The sequence below is a fragment of the Ornithorhynchus anatinus genome, chromosome 13 (genome assembly GCF_004115215.2).
Source record: "Ornithorhynchus anatinus isolate Pmale09 chromosome 13, mOrnAna1.pri.v4, whole genome shotgun sequence".
NCBI classification, from domain to species: domain Eukaryota; kingdom Metazoa; phylum Chordata; class Mammalia; order Monotremata; family Ornithorhynchidae; genus Ornithorhynchus; species Ornithorhynchus anatinus.
This window is the reverse complement of record NC_041740.1, coordinates 28,620,051-28,640,130: the sequence shown is the minus strand read 5'-3', so window position 1 is coordinate 28,640,130 and position 20,080 is coordinate 28,620,051. Positions and strand designations below refer to the sequence as shown.

Below are 20,080 nucleotides of genomic sequence, written 5' to 3'. Positions count from 1 at the left end.
GCTCTCAGGAATACAAATTTGCAGAGTTAGTTTATATTTCCATTCGGAGTTGTCCTAGTAGAAGGCAAAGTTGCAACACCTAATTCTTGAAAACAAAACAAAAACAACAACAAACCCACTGTACTGCTTTCAAACAAAATATGTTTTAAACTAACCTAGTATTCCCTTGTATGCACAAGCAGTATATCTATAGCGGGGCCGGAGGGAGGGCAGGGATTCTTTCTAATACTATATAGTGCATTACCCACTTGAAAAAAAATTCAGCTAGCAATACTTTCTACAACACAACATCATCAACGAGGAATGTTGCACCCAGAGGGTACCAGATGCTATGTATGGGTCAAAGTTGCACTATGGGAAAAACAAAACAAATAAAACAAACAAAATCTCTTCATATTGAAATCAACCCATTCCACAAGGCGAGTTCCACAACTGAGCAGAATTTCCCTTTGTTCTATAAGTTCTAGTGATATTTTTGGAGACTAACTTGTCTTTTTCTTGCCAACAGGAAAACGACTCAGACTGTGGTGGGGTCTCGGGATTGAACCCATCGCTGTGGTCCATGATAGGAATCCAGCTGGCGTTGCTTTGGCTGGTATCTGGAAGCAGACATTGCCAATTATGACCCAGTAGAAATGAAGCCTGCGTCAGTAATCAAGACCCTGCCAAAACATGAGCCCTCATTGTAGTTGCGGAAAGGGTCAGCTGTTCAGACAGCAGACGGTCAGCCCACGACAACATGGTGTAACTCTGTGCGAAGGACTCGCAGGCGCCCACAGTGACTGCATGTCGGCGTGCCTGGTCCTTACACGTGTGTGAATGCTGCATCATCCATGTCCTCAAAGCAAAGGCCTGTATGTGCTTTATTGAAGAATCTAAGATTTTTTTTTTTGTGGTTGCATCATTGATGACTTCATGTAAAAGGGCTCCCCTTGAGATGCTTATATATTCTATGGGTTCTCTTGATTTTCAACTTAACTTTGAATTTATTGCCCTTCCTATTCTTTTACCAGGAACTTTGATGGACATGAAGCTCGTGTTGCCTTCATAATTGACTCCATTAAAAGATTATCACTGCTTTCAATATCAGTTGTGTGAAAAAAATATTATAGACAAACTGTGGATTGTCCAAACTGTTCAGACAAAAAAAAAAAAAATACTGGCTAGTCTTCTACAAAAGTTTGCCATGAGTGAAATGCCTTATGAAAAGTGGCTTATTCTGCCCCAAACAATTCAAGATGGCTGACCAGTTGTTTTGGTAGGTAAAACTGTGGTTTAGAAACATACATTATGGATTTTAAAAAACTAAAGATTCTTGAGGGTTTGAGTTTTAACTAAACAGGTAGTCTCCAGATGAGTCAACCCTTTTCAAAAAGCTTTTATCTTCAGTGCAAAGTCCTGTTGGTTTACAGTGTAGTTACACACTGCTAGCCAACTTTTTTCAAAATGCTTGAACAGAAGCTTGTGAAAAGTAGACTTGTTTTTTGTTCTGTTTTGTTTTGTCTTTTGTGATCACTGATCTTTGGTTACCAAGGGTATTTGCATGATGCTGCTGCTATTTTATCTTTTCAGTTTGTTTTCTTTGACTGTAGGATGTAGTCCATTGAAAAGGTAACCAAGTGATACTTTACTGGTGTGAGGAACTGAACATTGCAATGTGATGCTATTAAATTATCTTAAATTGTAGTTACTAAACAGAACACTGGATATACTGTGCGGTGAAAAGAGTGGAAAGGATAGGGTGTGATTAGAGATGTTGGAGGAAAACAATGGATTTTATATAGATTCATGCTTCTGCCTGAAAATCCATGTACAGCTATTTAAAGTATATAAATCAGATCTGACATTTATTTTTGAAAAGTATAGGTTCTAAATGCAGATTCATTCCAGGTCCCCTCTTTGTTCAATTAAATGATAGCACCTGTAATTTTAGGGCTTCGGCTGTATCTGTTTTACATTAAAAATGGCCAGTTCCACTGAGCACAGTTGCCATCTGTTCACTGATACTTTGCAGTAACCTGAACAAATGGAAACCCTTCAATCTCTCTATATACCCAAGGATACTTAATTGTGAGTAATACAAATTGTTTATTTACAACTCTGTTAACAAAACCAATAGGTACGGTGAATTTGGAGTTCTACGCCACAGGAGGTGATGGAAGAGCATTCTATTTGTAATGTGTTCTAGCTTTCAGGACTAAGCAGTATCGCAAGAGAGAAACCAAGGAATGCAATTCCGTTGTTCTCATGCAGATCTGCAAAGAGTTGCACTCTCCAAACAATGAGGTCATAGGAGAACTCTAGCTCTTTTCAAAAGCTTGCGAGATATTGGTTTAAGATGGAAAATGACTCCAGCGCAATTTTTATCCTGTCAGAAAACTTAATGAAATATGTGATCAACATTAATGACCTGGAAATATATACATATATACATATATCTCCAAGTCGTAGCATAACTTCAAAGATGAATTTTCTTTGCTTCTAGCCATTTGATCCTTCCCTCCCCTACTCTCCACATACACTCTTGGTCCCAACTGTATTGGTCAAGATCCTAACTTTGTATAATTGGTTGATAATTTGATGTTGAGGATTTCAAGGTTGATGGCTAAAACTGCATTCATCAACTATTCAGGCGGTATTGCTTTGCACATGGTATCGCTCAATGAATGCCAGTGATTGGTTCAGTTAAGTATTATAAATGTTCCAATTATTAAACTCTCTTAAATCATTGGAATTTTTGAGTTGGCAAACTATAGCAAGACCACTGAAGGCTATGTTTTTTAGTTCATTTTACTGCTAGAAAACACCTCTTACAATGGGAAGCAAAGTAATTTGAGTTTTCTCAATTGCAATAGTGTCCCTAAAATAGGGGTTGAGCTTAATCTTAACCTTGGACTTTATTTTTAAATTATGACATTAAGTTCTTAATATGTGCTCTGTAGTGTCTTAAGGGCTAGGGAAGATATGAAAATAAAATGGATCAGACACTGACCTTCTTAATTCAAGAAGGAGGAAAATCAGGTTGTCGTGTCTCCATCTTACAGATGAGGAAATGGAGGCACAAAAGGGTTAAATGACTTTTCCAATGTCATACAGCAGGCCAGTGACAGAGCTGGGATTAGAGCCAAATCCTCTGGCTTCTAGATCTCTGTTCTTTCACTATACCCACCTTATGAAAAACGATCTATCAGCAGAGATTCTTATCTTAGGTCTTTGGCATAAAATTCCATTTAGTTTATGAGTCTTAACCCTAAGTGGTTTATGTTTTTCAAGAGTTAATATAATTTTGTGTAGAAAGAAACTGTAGAAATGCATGAACCAATATGTAAGCCACACATGGGGACAAATGTGAGAAGAAACTGTATCCGACACATTTTTTTCGAAGTTTGATTTTTGAAGCGAAAGTCTCATTTAGCAGTTATAGCAATTTTCTTAAAAAATGCATCTTCCTTTCAAACTATATTTAATACTTATAATCGACCAATTTTATGTTGCTGTTATTTTTCACAGTACTAGATTTGTTCATTATTCCAAAGCCTTAACAGTGTCGTCGAATGTAGAAACACTGCTACGCTGTTTGGACCGTTTTGGCTTTACCCTATTGTCACACAGCTAAATCCTAAGCCAAAAAATATATGGAATAATTCTAACATTGGTGTTAAGTAACTGGTCAAGAATTTCACATCAACGGTTCCGTTCTAATTTCTCCGTTTAAGCAACCAGCATTACTGCCGAAACACCAAGGGAAGTCCACATTTATAACCGGTTTTTAACATGACATAGTTAGCAAGTTTGATTGAAGAGATTTTTAGGTCATGGACTTGTGAGATTTTAGTATGACCTTTTTCATATTTCTAATGCTTGAGGATTTATTGCTTAACTCAGAAACAAACAAACAGTGTTGCTGCCATTTGTAAATTTTCCTAGAATATTCCTTTTAATAACTTTGGAACTGGCCTTATTGGGTTCAAAGATGCTGTATCCCTTTTAAGTGACCTTTGCAACCCAAGTATTACTTGTTGTTGATTCTTTTCATTATGTTTTCAATGATATTTAACCCTCCCTCCCCCAACACTGAAGCATAACTTTTGTCTTCATTCTGAACTCTTGAACTATCCCATTGCCCCTGTGGTTATGATGCTAGCCTAGCTAGAGCTTTTGAAATGCCAGAAAGGTGGAACACCATAGAATGTGTTTGAAATGAAATCCAAACAGATGGCAGCAGCTCAACTTCGCACCAATCTTGATCTAACGCTCAGCTCCATAGCTATGGCCAAGGCTTTGTTTGCCCATGACTGAATGTTAATATTGTTAATAAATTCAGTGTAAACTACTGTATAAAGACGACAAAAAAGTATCTAAAAAATTACAAAGCTTCAAGAAGTTGGCCCAACCACACCGACTACTTCAGTAATGACCCTTGCAAAGTGATTTCCCTGAAACAGCAGTTTGGTCCCGCTAAGATGCCAAACTGAATTTATAACGGCACCTGACAAAACTGCCCTCGCCGTTGTGTAGTGTGGAATGTCTGGATCATACTTCCGGGGATATTTTTATTGAAATGCTCAGTGTGTGTCCATGCAAAGGGGCCTAGCTGGCCACTCTGGGTAATGGGTCTTTTCTCTCCTTTTCTTGTGTTCTCTTGACACTTTTGTGGAACTTGACAAGCCTGAAAAAAAAAAACATTTTGTAAAAATTTGTACAATACTGTTATAAAAAAAGTTTATAATCCTAGAAAATGTTGTGTCAATTCTTGTGCAAAAACAGTATATTCAGAATAAAAGTTTATCATTTAAAATCAAGAAGGGGTCCGGTTTGGTTGATCATTGATAGGTTGTGGTAGGAGTGGTAGGAGACTGGGGCAGTGGCACTCCAATTTGAATGCAGCCCACGGAGTTAACTCATGAAAGGGAGCTGGTGTCTTGCTAAGACATCAAGTATAGTTTTCACCAGTAAATTATGCCCTTGTTGGAATTTGAAAGAAAGGGTGATCTGAGTCAAGGGCTTTGTCAACAAATTTACTGGCTCTAGACTTCCTTTCTGCTTTTTGCGGCTTTCTATACAAACAAGAGAATGGTGTGGAAATATACCCAGGATCACATAATTCCAATTAGTTATTCTTTGGGTTTAGTCACTTGGGTACTCAGTCTCCTCCCACAGTAGCACTTATATTCATTTTTTTTAAACTCTGATGCTTCCCCTACCTGTAACTTGCTGTAGTGTGTCTCCCTCAATATATTTTAAGATTCTTAAGGGCACCCTTTACTTACCCTTCACCCAGCCCCACAGCATTTATGTACAAATCCATAATGTATTTATGTTAATGCCTGTCTCCCCCTTTAGAGTGTAATTCCACTATGGGCAGGGAACATGTCTACCAATTCTGCTATATCGTACTCACCCAAGAATTTAGAACAATGTTGTGCATACAGCAATCGCTTGATAAATTTGGTTGATTAGCAAGGATCATGTTTGCTACTTGTACTCTCCAAGCACTTAGTACAGTGCTCTGTACATAGTAGGCCATCAAATATGATTGATAAGTTGAGACAGGCAATCACTTATATTGCTCCTCCATGAGAAAAGACGGGAATCCATTTAGAGCACAACCCAGGGAGTGAGGAAGTAGTCAGTTGGGTGTTGAGGGAAGAGGGGAGATGATAGAGGCTTTATCTGCCCAGCTTAGAGGCTGGGGAAAAAAGGCTGGTCTAGTTCCATCTCCCATCTTTAGGATGAGGAGACAGGTAGAGCAGGACCGGAAGAATCTTAGGGACTTTCCACAAATATCAACCTGTACCTTCAGTTATCTAGGACAAGAATCAAAGATATTACTGGGTCAAAATAATTATCTATCCAGCCAAAGATTCCACTTCACCTTCCACCTAGACTGTAAGCTCATCCTCTAGACTCTAGACCCATCCGCTAGACTGTAAGTTCATCCTGGGCAGGGAATGTGTCTATAATATTGTATGCTCCCTAGTGCTTAGTTCAGTTCTCTGCATACAGTAAGCATTCAATAAATCTGATTGACTGACTGACCTTCAACAATAGCAAAAGTAGGCTTAGAAGAAACATGTACTGGTCCTAATGGCTGCGAATAATCCCTCCAGTACCCACAACAGTGAGGAGATTATAAAACACTATAAGATGGACAGGGAATTCTGCAAGAGCCAAGAGATGACCAAAACCTGGGGGTAGAGAGTGTGGAGGGAAGAGAGAGGAAAATGAGAAAAAGAAAAGAGTGTCAGGAGAAACAAAAATTAAGGAGCAAAGAATAAGAGGGAAAAGAAAGAGAACAAGCATGTGATGAGGGAACGCACGAGAAAAAAATGATATGGGTAGCAAAAAAGTAGAAAGCTCACAAGTTTGAAGAGGAAAGGCTGGTAATATAATGAAGGTTTTCAAGGAAGACCCAAAGAAGCAGTGATAGAGAGGTCGAACTTTACATTGTTCAGCTGCATAGCTAAGATGACATCCAGACACACCCATAAATCCTGGGCCAGCTAATTAGATGGCCACTCTGAACCCAGTGACCTGACAGTCATTGTTGACCTAGCCAATCAGTGGAATGATTGCATCTGATGGGGCGAATATTGTCTCCACACTACTCCAGGGAGGAGGTACTCCAGATCGCTGCTTTTTGCAGTTAGTGACCAGCATGGGGCTTCCCCTGTAATCCTGGCACTGGAAGGAGCCAAAGCAAAAGGGTTAGAATTTGCTTGGGAAATGTTTTTATCTTCAGTACTAAGAGTCGTAGCACCAAGTGAAAAATGCTCTACATGCTGTTACCGATACTGTCCTGGGTACTTTGGAAAGTGGGGTGAAACAGTGACATTTATTGAGCATACACTGTGCGCACATCACTGTATCAAGCTCTTGAGAGAATGCAATAGAGTTGGTATGCGCGATCTTTGTCAGCAAGGAGCTTACAATCTAGTTGAGTAAGGCAAGGATAGTGTTATGCAATGGTATCAAAGGGGAAAATTGATACAACTAGCAACATTAAAAACAAAAAAAATGAGCATATCAATCAGTGGCATTTATTGAGAACTCTCTCTCATTTGTTCATTCAATTCATTCAATTTGTATTTACAGAGTGGTTACTGTGTGCAGAGGACTGTACTAAGTACTTAGGAGAGTAAAATACAACAATAAACAGATACATTCCCTTCCCACAGTGAGCTTACAGCCTAGAGAGGGGGAGAGATGTGACCAATTACTATCAGTGTCATTTTTTAAATGTGTACTATCACTCAGTGGCATTTATTGAGTACTTACTATCAATCAATGACATTTATTGAGTGCTTACTATGTAAAGAGCACTGTACTGAGCACTTAGAGTAAAGCAGAATTAGCAGACAGGTTCCCTGTCCATAATGAGTTTACAATCTGTAGGAGGAGAGAAACATGAATTGTCATTTAAAGATCTATACGTAAGTACTGAGGGTTTGGGCTGAAATTCAAATGTCCAAAAGTGACAGATCCAAATGGAATAAACTGACATTCAAAATGCTAAAGGATGACTGATGAAATGACTTGATCAAGGAGGTGAAGCTTAGACATTGAACACTCTTGGAGGAAGCAGTGTGGTCTGAAGGGAAGAACTTAGGCCTGGAGCTCAGGTGACCTGGGGGACCTGGATTCTATCCAGCACTGCCACTGCCCTGCTATTTGACCATATGCAAAACACTATCCTTTACAGTGCCTCAGCTCTATCCACTGTAAAATGGGGAATAAAATACTTGCTCTCCCTCTATTGTGGACTGTGAGCCCCCTGCAGGACACATCAGCCTGTCCGATCTAATTATCTTCTATGTAACACAGGTCTTAGCACACTGCAAGTACTTAATAAATGTCATGATTAATAGACCTTGATAATGGGGAAGGGCCTGGTTTGGTGAATTTAAAAGGGAAGGGAGTTTTAGTCTGGGACAGGTATCTGTAATGATTCAAAGGCAGCAGAGAAGTAGTGTGGCCTAAAGAAAAGAGCATTGGACTGGGATCCAGAGCACCTGGGTTCTAAACCCAACTGTTACTTTTCTGCCTTGTGATGTAGGATCAGTTGCTTAACTTCTCTGTACCTCAGTTACATTATCTGTAAAATGGGGATTAAGACTGTGATGCCAAGTGGGACAGGGTCTGTGTCCAACCTGATTATTTTATATCTACCCCAGTCCTTAATACAGTGCCTGGCTCATAGTAAATGAGAAGCAGCATGGCTGAGAAGCAGTGTGGCTCAGTGGAAAGAGCTCGAGCTTGGGAGTCAGAGATCATGGGTTCGAATCCTGGCTCTGCCACTTTTCAGCTATGTGACTGTGGGCAAGTCACTTCACTTCTCTGTGCCTCAGTTACCTCAGGTGTAAAATGGGGATTAAGACTGTGAGCCTCATGTGGGACAAATTGATTGCCCTGTATCTCCCCCAGTGCTTAGAACAGTGCTGTGCACATAAAAAGCGCTTAACAAATACCAACATTATTATTATTATTATTATTATAGTAAATACTAGTTTACCAAGGGTTGGTTTGGGCCCTGCTGGTGAAGAGAGGATGGGGTGGAGGTAGGAGTCAGAAAAGGAGTTGGTAGTCTACAGCCAGATTAGGGGAGGGGGGTGGGTGTTCTGATGGTCACCCTATGTTTGTGAGTTAGGAGTGTGTAGGGGTTGAGGGGATTGGAGGAGTTGCTTCTTTGATCCATAATAATAATAATAGTTATTATTATTATAGTATTTGTTAAGCTCTCACTATGTGCCAGGCACTGAACTAAGCTCTAGGTCTGGACCCTCTCCTCTCTTCAACCCCTGTGGAATTGGGGACTGCCCTGGTCAAATTGAAGTGAACTTGACTCAGCCCTTTTGGTTGCATCCAAATTACTCCCCTTCCCTATCCACATTCAACCCCAGCAGTGTCTGCCTTTTGCTGTGGAAAGGGTACAGGACTGGTAGCCAGGAGCTCTGGGAAAGTAATAATGTTGGTATTTGTTAAGCGCTTACTATGTGCAGAGCACCGTTCTAAGCGCTGGGGTAGACACAGGGGAATCAGGTTGTCCCACGTGGGGCTCACAGTCTTAATCCCCATTTTACAGATGAGGTAACTGAGGCACAGAGAAGTTAAGTGACTTGCCCACAGTCACACAGCTGACAAGTGGCAGAGTTGGGATTTGAACTCATGACCCCTGACTCCAAAGCCCGTGCTCTTTCCTCTGAGCCACGCTGCTTCTCTAAGTGATATATATGTACCTTTTCCCAGGGCTTTTGCTTTTGCTAGGAAAATAGTTTCTAGACTCCCTGAAACCTGTCACTGCTTCCTCTGTACAAGTGCAGGGGATTTAAAAGGAGGATTTTCCTTCCAGTGACATCATGGGAACACTGAAAAAGCAGGTTTTCCTACCAATCAGATCCTGCCTGGAGGAACCGATTGGAGGAGGGCAATTCATAAAAGCAATATTTCAACTGATGGAATCCAAAACACATCATTTTCTTGGGGGGGGTGGGTGGGGGAGATGTGGGGGGTGTGCATGTGTTTTTGTGTGTGTTCAGGGAAGAGGCAGTGAACATTAACAAACTGTTAACCTTTTCCTCATAGAATAATAATTAACAGAGAACAGGACCACTGACTGCCTCCAAGGCTGGGGACCCACCACCTGAGGACATCTTATCACCTCATACTTTTCACTCCTCCCAAGCCAACCTCCTGGTGGCACCCTGCTCTTGACTCTTTTTTTTTATGGTATTAAGCAGGAAAGGGAACAGTCGCTTTGACAAGTCGGCTGGAAGACGACCTATCTTTGCGGATCACTAGCCACACATCCAGATTAGCTTCATGGTGCCTTCTAGCGGGCCTCTCTCTTTCTAAAACACTTTCTCCATGCTCAAAAGAACGCTGGAGGAAGCAAGGGCCTGAGAGAAGTCTGGTTTATGTGCTTCATACTTGGGAGCTGTAATTGAACAAGGGATACTGGAAAGGTCAAGGAGCCAATGGAATCTTCCCATTGGGGATTTTTGAACTGACCACATTGGGCACTTCCTTTAAGCCTGTGGGAGAGGTTCGTTGTCCAGATTTATTTCCATTCCAGTGACTCACTTCAGTCAGACAAACCATTCTAGTAGGTTCAAGGGCAGCAGGACCCTCCCACTGGCCTTATGTGCCCTTGTGCCTTGACTACTCAGAAATCTTTCACTACCCTAAAGCTTCCCTTGAGGAAAAGGATGGATCTTTCTATCATACTATTTCCCCAAGACCTTAGTACAGTATACTGTATTCAGTAGGCACTCAATAAATCCAATTACTATTCAATAAATGCTATTACCACTATTTAATTTGGAAAAAAAATGCCCGGCTGCTGTCTGCTTCCCCAAGTCCTCCCACTGCTGCTGATTAAACAGGGAGAAATTATGTTTTGGGGGCTATGTGGTCAAAGAGTGGGTGGATGTGACTAAGGAACTGATGCTTGGGAGTTGGTCAATGTTTCTCTAAAATAAAAACAGGTGTTAGCAACATGAATCATGGCAATCTGCGTGGGTCATTAGGGCACTGGAAGTTTAGTCAATTGTGTAAGAAATAATCCCAATCATTAGTTAGTCCCACGTGATCTCCAAAATCTGCAACTGCAATATCACTTGACATTAGATCATTTCTTAGTTAAGCCATCCAAGCTACTTTCTAGTATAATAGCAGCATTTAGGATGGGGGAGAGGATATACCCACCCTAAGAAACAGTAAGTAGAGGTTCACTTCTAGAAAGACAATATCACTCTCATGTTTCAGTCCTGTTGTCACCTGGGTTGCTGTGGGGACATCAGAATTTTCCACAAAAAAAAACCCCAAAAAAGAGACAACCAAAAACCCAAAAACTTAAATGCTCCACCCAACAGGCTTCTTAGAGAAGCAGCATGTCAGAGTGGATAAAGCATGGGCCTGGAAGTCAGAAGGACCTGGGTTCTAATCCTGGTTCTGTCACTTGTCTGCTCTGTGACCTTAGGCAAGTCATTTAACTTTGCTGTGCCTCAGTTATCTCATCTTTAAAATGGGGACTGTGTCCAACCTCATTTGCTTGTATCTTCCTCAGTGCTTAGTACAGTGACTGGCACATAGTAAGTGCTTGACAAGTACCATTTAAAAAAAAAACAAAACCAAAACTCCAGACCTGCATTTCTCTTTGGGGATAGTTGATGACAGTTTGAATACATGGAACTGCTTCATTAATAAAATTTCCTCCTGAATTGTTAAGAGAAATAGTGTCCATGAAAATACAATAAAGGATGGAAAGGAATTAATATACTTTCTCATTAGAAATCAATCTTCACTTATTTTCCTTTTATGGCTCTAAACAAACTGTGTCTTGGAGACAAATATGTAATATTAATAGAAAGCATACTGGAGTCTGCTCCTGTTTTCCTCCCTTCCTCTACTGTGATGGCCCACCTTTTGCTTTCAAATAGTTCCTTCCCCCCTGCCTTTAAACAGGCTCAGATTTCCCCTATGCTAAAAAAAGTGACAATTCCAGTTTCCTCCACCTACCTCCCCAATCGCCCAATCAGTGATATTTATTGAGCACTTGATGTGTGCAGAGCACTGTACTAAGCACTGGGGAGAGTGCAATACAACAGAGTCAGTAAGCATTCCCTCAGCAAGCTTTCAGTCTAGAGGAGGATATAGACATTAATATAAATAATTTGTAGATATGTCTATGTCCACCTCATCCTTTCCATTAAAACAACTCAAACAGGTTTGCACAAAATCTGCTGTTCCCACTTTCTCTCCACCAACAGACTTGTAGACTCACTACAGTACAGATTTTGAGCCCTTCACTGCACTGACTGTAATCTTTCAAGTCACCAAAAGCCTCCTTAAAGCGAAATCCAAAGGCCTCAGGTCAGTACTAATTCTTCTGATCTCTCTGGAAGCATATACCAGGGGGCCTACACTTCTCCATAAACCCCACTAGTGGACGAAGTCAGTGGAAGGATTTGGAGGTAGGAAAAGAGAACACAAGGAGAGATAGTTTATGGTGCTGGCTGCTCTCCTGCTATCTGGTTGTCTTCCCGCTCCTGATACTGTAGTAGACCTCATCCTACTTGAGCCTGCTCTCCTGATAATATTTCTGCAACTTTATTTTGCTCATATCACTCCACTCCTTAAAAGCCTCCACTGTTGGCCCATTTCTCTACGAGTCAAGCAAACACTACTGATCACTGGATTTCAGGTACTAGATTAGCTTTCTCCTCCACATTTCTTCTCTCCTCTTCCACTACCACCTCAGCTCACATGCACACTCCTCACAAGCCAACCAGTCACCAAGCCTTCTTTTCTCTCATGCCACTGACCTCTTTCTCATTCATACTCCCCCCTCTGCTTGGAATTCCTTCTCTTCCAGATCTGACAGACCATGGATTTTCTCATTTTTAAAACCCTTCTGAAATTACATTTCCTCCAGGAGGCCTTCCCTGATTAATCTTTCACCTCCCCCACTTATCCCCTGCTCTCCACCCACAACCTCTTAAGCATTCACCTGTCACTTTAGCCTACATGCATGAATACTTAAACTCTGTTGCTTTTTTCCCTACCCATAATTTATTATCTGCCTCCCCTGCTAATCTTTAACCTCCCTGAGAGCAGGGATCATGTCCACTAATAATAACAATAATAATAATAAAAATAATAATATTGATATTTGTTAAGTACTTAGTATGTGACAGGCACTGTACTAAGCACTGGAGTGGATGCAAGCAAATCAGGTTGGACACAGTCTCAATCCCCATTTTATGAATGAGGTAACAGAGGCACAGAAAAGTGAAGTGACTTTCCCAAGGTCACACAGCAGATAAGTGGAGGAGCCAGTATTAGAACCCATGATCTTCTGACTCCCAGAACTGTGCTCTATCCACTGTGCAGGGCTCCTTAATAATAGTAATAATGTTGTTATTTGTTAAGCGCTTACTATGTGCCAAGCACTCTTCTAAGCACTGAGGTAGATACAGGGTAATCAGCTTGTCCCATGTGGGGCTCACACTTTTAATCCCCATTTTACAGATGAGGTAACTGAGGCACTGAGAAGTTAAGTGACTTGCCCGAAGTCACACAGATGACAGGTGGCGGAGCTGGGATTAGAACCCCTGACCTCTGACTCCTAAACCCGTGCTCTTTCCTCTGAGCCACGCTGCAGGCCTTTGTATAGTGCTCTGCACAGTGTAAGCATTCAGAAAAAACTACGGATTGGGGTATGACTTTTGACTCATGGGCCTCCTGGATGTGTTGTGTTTTATTTTTTTAAAACTGCACTTAGGAACAGGGTTTATAGTTTTGCTTACGATTCCCTGTAATTCCATCTTTGATGCCAATGTTTCACATTGTGATAGTTTGTTCCCATTTGGTAGCTTTCCACTGGATATCGTACAACTAAGTAGAGTGCACGTCATGCCAATAAACATGGCCATTTTTCGAAGGTGATTACAATGATCTAAATGCTATATATACATATGTTAAGGAGTTTACAGAACGGGGCTGACAGGAATCAAGTTGCTATTGTAAATATACATCTCAAGACCCTCAAGGGACCAATGTGTTTTTACATTGGATTTATCTACTGCACTTTCAGATATTCCATGTGACAGTATTCAGAATCAAAGGATTTAAAAATCTACTCCATCGTTCTCACTAGATTTAACTGTTTAGTGAAAATAATTTGTAATGAATTGAATTACAATAATGTACATAAATGCATTTTGACCAAGAATCTGAGGAAATTGTATTAAGGATTAAATTTGGCTGGCATTTCTAGGTAACACTCCATGGGTTAAATCCTGCTGTCGGCCACTTCAGAACAATATCTATTGAAATCAATTTGGCTCCAAAATGATCCAATTCTGTGGCATAATAGGGACGATAAAGGCCACCCTTTCAGACTTATGCTCCGAGTCTGCGGTTTACAACTTGTAATGCCATTTGAATGTGGTCCCCTGTGTTCACACAGTAAGCATTCAATATTTCGATTACTCTGTGAGCTAAGGCATTGTTAGCTGAACTTTCTCATCAAGTACTGTCACTAAACGAGGAGACATTAAAAGTTACTGTTATGCAATGTGTCACCCTTCACAGACAGGGATCAAAGTAGTAAATCAAAGAACATGAAATAGATACTTTAAAATGTATGATTATGGTTTAATAAAATGATGATGGTATTTGTTAAGTGCTTACTATGTATCAAGCACAGTTCTAAGTGCTGGGGTAGATACAAGCTAATCAGGTTGTCTCACGTGGGGCTCACAGTCTTAATGACCATTTTACAGATGAGGTAACTGAGGTACAGAGAAGTTAAGTGATTGGCCCAAAGTCACACAGCTGATAAGTGGCAGAGCCGGAATTAGAACCCACAACCTCTGACTCCCAAGCCCGTGCTCTTTCCACTAAGGCACACAGAATGTGGGCCAGGGGTCGGTGGCGAGACTGGCAAGATCAAGGCCCAATAAGAAGGTTAGTACCAGAGGAGCAAATATGTGGATTAAGAAGGAGAGGAGCATGGTAAGGTAGGAGGGGGCGAAGTGATAGAGTACTTTAAAGCTAATGGTGAGTATTTTTTGCCTGCTACAGTGGTGGATAGAACCACTGGAGATTTTTGAGAAGAGGGTGACATGTTCGGAGCATATTTTAGTAGAAAGATGACCCGGACAGGAGAGTGAAGATTGGACTGGAGTGGGAAGAAGCAGGAGGTTAGGAGCTCAGCAAGGAGGCTGATGCAGTAATCTAGGTGGGACCGGATGAGAGATATAAACTAATCACTTTGGACAAAGTCCATGTCCCACATGGAGCTCACTGTCTTACCCCATTTTACAAGTAAGTGAGGCCCTGAAAAATGAAGTGACTGGCCCAAAGTCACACAACAGAAAACCCATAACCCAGGTCCCTCTGACTTCCAAGCCCGTGCTCTATCCACTGGATCACATGGATTTCATTTAAAGTAATATTATGGGCCAGGATGCATCAATTCTTTTTCAAATATATATTGATTCCACCTACCCTGATGAGGCGGCTTCAAAATATTAAAACTCTGGATGATCCACAAGAGTGTAGCTCTATTAGTTACATTGTTTATCTGGGGAAAAGGGAAGGTGGTTAAATTACAAGATATAGTTTACTAAGATTTTTCTTTAATATATTAACTTCATGATATTTTGCCTAAGGAGGAGAAAGTCTTGAAGTATGCTGTTCATCTTAAGTCTCCTTTCTATGGTTCTATGGAATAAAGGAGACACGAAAGGGAAAAATAGATAGTAAGGAATTATTTTTAGTATCACGTCACATGACCAAAGACCAAACTGAAAAGACCTGCAGAATGAAGTGTGAGAGAAAGATACAGATGCTATACTTTAGGTATTGCATTACTGAGGTCCAGATTCAATAAAAGCTTCCTCCAGCTTCCTTGCCATGTGGCACAAGACCTAGATGAGCTTGTAATGAAATACAGCTGTTAGCGTCAACACTGGAAAATGCACTGCAACTTTGTAAGCCTACAATAAAACTTGAAGGATAAAAAGAAAATTCCCCATAGCACAAGGAAACTACCTCATGGTCACCAGTCAATATTTGGTGTGTGTCTGTTGTCATATTGTACTCTCCCAAGCGCTTAGTACAGTGCTTTGCACACAGTAAGTGCTCAATAAATACAACTGAAGGAACAGATGGAGAGATGCCACTATTCCAGATATCAAGGAATTACGGTGCGGAAGGACTTTGATTCGAGAGTAAAGATTTAATAGACTTTATATTACAGACTGAGCATACATCTTCAGAGAAGGTGTGGGAAGAGGAGTGCTGCTTAAGTAAAGCTTGGTTTGAGCTTCCCTTTATTCTAAGAGGAAGAGGGAACAGAGCAATAGAGTCTAGACAGTGCAAGGAAGTTGGCTAAAGGTCCATTGTTGGGAAAGTGAGCGTGTGTACTGAAGGTGGAAAGAAGGCCTTCCCAAGGGGACTAGAGAACCACAGTGGGTGTAAAATACGAGCCTGGGGAGGGTAGATAGGATAGAGGTTGTGAAAATAGTCTTAGGTCAGGAATTTAAAAGACATGAAAAGTAATGGAAAGTTTTTTAGATGGCCACAGTGATTTGAGAAGATAATCACTTGGCTGAAGCTCTTAAATGAACTACAGTAGCAAGAGGGAGAAGTTGAAGAGGCCATAAAGGAAACAGTCACTGCTTTTCAGGCTGCACTTGATCATTGGAACAAGGAGGTAAGAATGGATCAGAGAATGTCACTCGGGAAACTGAAAGGAATCTTAATTTTGACAGAACGGGAGCAAATGGATAATGGACTCAAAAGTGACTTTGTGGTTTCAGGTGGCATAGCCAGGTGAAATGATGTAAAATAACAACAACTGTCATATTTGTTAAGTGCCTGCTATTTGTCAGGTACCATACTAAGGACAGAAATGTGAACTCAAAACTGCATACTTCCCAAGGTATCCTCCTACTGAAGGCCCACACTCTCCAATCTATATTACAATCTAATCTCCAATTACAATTTCCAATCTAGTAGAAAGAGCATAGATCTGGGAGGCAGAAGGTCATGGATTCTAATTCTGGCTCTACCACTTGCGTGTGACGTGGCCTTGGACAAGTTACTTCACTTCTCAGTACCTCAGTTACCTCATCTTGCAAAATGGGGATTGAGACTGTGAGTCTTATGTCCAGGATTGTTCAACATGACTAACTTGTATCTATTCCAGTGCTTAGTAAAGTGCCTGGCACATTGTAAGCACTTAACAAATTTCATCATAGAGTTTAGCTTCCTGGGTCTCGTCATTTCAAATGGATTTAGAATTAGAAAAAATGGAAATGGAGATAACTTTATAATGGCCCAGCTAGTTAGACCCACCAGCATTTGAAGAGTTAACAGTGTTGCATTAGAAGCCCATCATTCTTGCAATCTTAGGAATAGTTCAGATGCATTATTCATTTGCATTATTTAAAATGTATGGTATATTTATAGGCATTTGGAAAATATAACTTGGAACAGAAATAGTATAGAAGGGAAAATGAAAACAATCCTCTTACAAAAAGTCTGGTTGACGTTCAGATTTTTGAAATGTAAGTAAAACTTTTAATCCATCTCAAAACTGGTGTGACACAGTAGTACATTATAGTTAAGAAAAGATTTCATGGCAAGTATAAATTGACTAGAAGCTAGAAAGAAGTGGACAGAGTCCAGTATTTCTCAAAGAAGCTTTTCATATTTTCTAGCAATCCTAGATCATTATTGATAGTTAGAGCAATGAAAACACATTAAACAGCTATTCTCTGCAAATCAAGCCACCAATCCATAACATTCTTTTAGAAAGGATAGGTTTTGGTCCACCTGAAGCACAGTATTTGGCTCCAGGCCATTGACACAGGTTGAAAAATGGTTTATAAAATGTATGTGTTCACAAAGCAAAAGTATTGTATATAATCAGTTTGGTTTTCAAACTTTTTTATAAATGAAATCATTCATTTACAAGCCTTTACCTGTATGGAGTTCATTTTTCACCAAAATTAATCTCAGAATCCATTCTAAATGAGCAAAAATTCTCACTAGAGTATAAAAAGAACAAGCTCTTTATAAGACACAAAACTATATTTCCAGTCAATGTTTTTTCTGTGTTCAAAATCCAATTAAACCTTGGAGTGTTGATTGAGTTTCTTAAAAAAAAAAATCTAATTTTATTCCAAGGTCAATTGCCAGTAACACAGACACACACACACACACACAGAGGCACCCCCTCCCACCTCCAACCCCTAAATGGCTTTTCCTAAAACTAAATGGCTTTTCCTAAAATGCAACAATTACTATTGAAGCAGTATGGTCTACTCGAAAAAACAAAGGCCTGGGAGTTAAATGATGTAGGTTCTAATCCCAGCTCTGCCACTCATTTGTTGTGTGACCTTGGGCAAGTTTCTTAGCTTCTCTGCACTTCAGTTTCCTCATCAGCAAAGTGGTGATTGAATCCTACTCCCTCCTACCTAGACTATGAGAGCTAAGTGGGAGAGGAACTCTCTCTAACCTGATAACCTGCTATCTAATAACATTTTAATACTATTGTGATGATTATTGTTACCATTCAGTAGAGTTGGTAGTCACATCCTCTGCCTACAAGTTTACAGTCTAGTGGAGGTGTTATAAGACCTCCACTAGAGGAGAAGCAGCGTGGCTTAGTGGAAAGAGCATGGGCTTTGGAGTCAGGGCTCATGAGTTAGAATCCCAGCTCTGCCACTTGTCAGCTGTGTGACTGTGGGCAAGTCACTTAACTTCTCTGTGCCTCAGTTCCCTCATCTGTAAAATGGGGATTAAGACTGTGAGCCCCATGTGGGACAACCTGATTCCCCTATGTCTACCCCAGCGCTTAGAACAGTGCTCGGCACATAGTAAGCGCTTAACAAATACCAACATTATTATTATAAGACTGCAACCCTATCTGTTGGTTAGAAGAATAGGGATAAGTATATGCTACCACCAACAGGACATGTGATGCCTGCGTACATATTAAACAGTTACATATCCTAGTGCACTTAGGATCTTCCTTAAGATTGTTTCACATTTTTACTATGAAGTTGATGATCAATTTCCTCTAACTGTAACCACCCATTAGGCAGTCTCCCCATAGTTTTCAATCGACTCCAAAAGATGGGATGCTCTGGGAACAGCTAGAACTATCCAGTGTATGAATCAACGCTGTGTTAACACTGCAGACCATTGTTATGGAAACGCTGACTGACACAGGAAGCGGGGATTGAGCAGGAAGTGCTCACCTTCCTGGAATCAAGAGTTTGGGGGCCCAAGCAAGGGAACAGTCAACCCCTGTCTTTATCTGTTTTAGAACTCTGGGGAGACTTTGGTTTTGCAACTATAGATCCTTGCCTGAAGCAATAAGTAGCTAGATCCTCTCCCTATGAAGTGTTTACTTACACATGACAAATCATTCATTCATTCATTCAATCAATTGTATTTATTGAGTGCTTACTGTGTGCAAAGCACTGTACTAAGAGTTTAGGAGAGTACAATGTAGCAACAAACAGACACATTCTCTGCCCATAGTGAGATCACAGTCTAGAGGGGGAAATGGACATTATTATAAATAAATAATATATATTTTATATATTATTATATGTGCTTGTGGGGATGGGAGGAAGGATGAATGAAGGAGCAAGTAAGGGTGATGCATAAGAGAATGGGAGAAGAGGAGAGGAGGCCTTAGTCAGGGAAGGCTTCTTGGAGGAGATGTGCCTTCAATGAGGTTTTGTAGTAAGGGAGAGAAATTATCTGCTTGATATGAAGGGGCGGGGCGGGGAGGGGCGTTCCAGGTCAAAGGTAAGATGTGGGTGAGAAGTCAGCTGCGAGATAGACAAGATCAAAGTAAAGTGAGAAGCTTAGCATTAGAGGATTGAAGTGTGTGGGCTGGGTTGTAGTAGGAGAGTAGTGAGGTGAGGTAGGATGGGGCAGGGTGATTCAGTGCTTTAAAGTCAGCGGTGAGGAGTTTTTGGTCAATGCCGAGATGGATGGGCAGCCACTGGAGTTTCTTGAGCAGTGGGGAAATATGGTCTGAACGTTTTTGAAGGAAAGTGATTTGGGCAGCAGAATGGAGTATGGCCTGGCGTGGGGAGAGACAGGAAGCAGGGAGATCAGCAAGGAGGCTGATGCAATAATCAAGATGAGATAGGATAAGTGCTTTCATTAATGTAGTAGGAGCTTACTGTGTGCAAGAGTACTGTACTAAATGCTTGGGAGAGTACAATACAGCAGAGTTCAAAAAAGAGAGACTTTCATTTTCATTCATTCAGTGGTATTTGTTGAGCATTTACTGTTGTCTAACATGCTTCATGGGAGGTTTCAGGACTGAGGCCCTGCATGGAGGGATTAACTACAGTGATAGTGGTTTGCTCGCTCAAATCTCTGTCAGTCCCGAATTAATTGTCCAAACCAATTAATTTGTACCTATCCCAGTGCTTAAAATAGTATTTGACACACAATAAGATTCATAATAAGAAAAAAGAAGAAGAGGGAGCCCTTTTTAGTAAATGCTTGTTTACCAGGGAGTATTTTTCACTTGGATAGG

General features: G+C 40.7%; 1 protein-coding gene across 5 annotated transcripts in view; it reads left to right on the top strand.

Moving 5' to 3' along the window:
• CACNA2D1 (calcium voltage-gated channel auxiliary subunit alpha2delta 1) overlaps positions 1-4,802 on the top strand; it is a 439,415-nt gene extending 434,613 nt beyond the window's left edge. For all 5 annotated transcript variants that reach the window (XM_029077600.2, XM_029077601.2, XM_029077599.2 and 2 more), the window contains one exon: positions 509-4,802. In XM_029077600.2, coding sequence (XP_028933433.1) covers positions 509-625 — 117 coding nt within the window. In that variant the 3' untranslated portion in view covers positions 626-4,802. The remainder of the gene's footprint in view (positions 1-508) is intronic.
• The last annotated feature ends 15,278 nt before the right edge of the window (positions 4,803-20,080 follow it).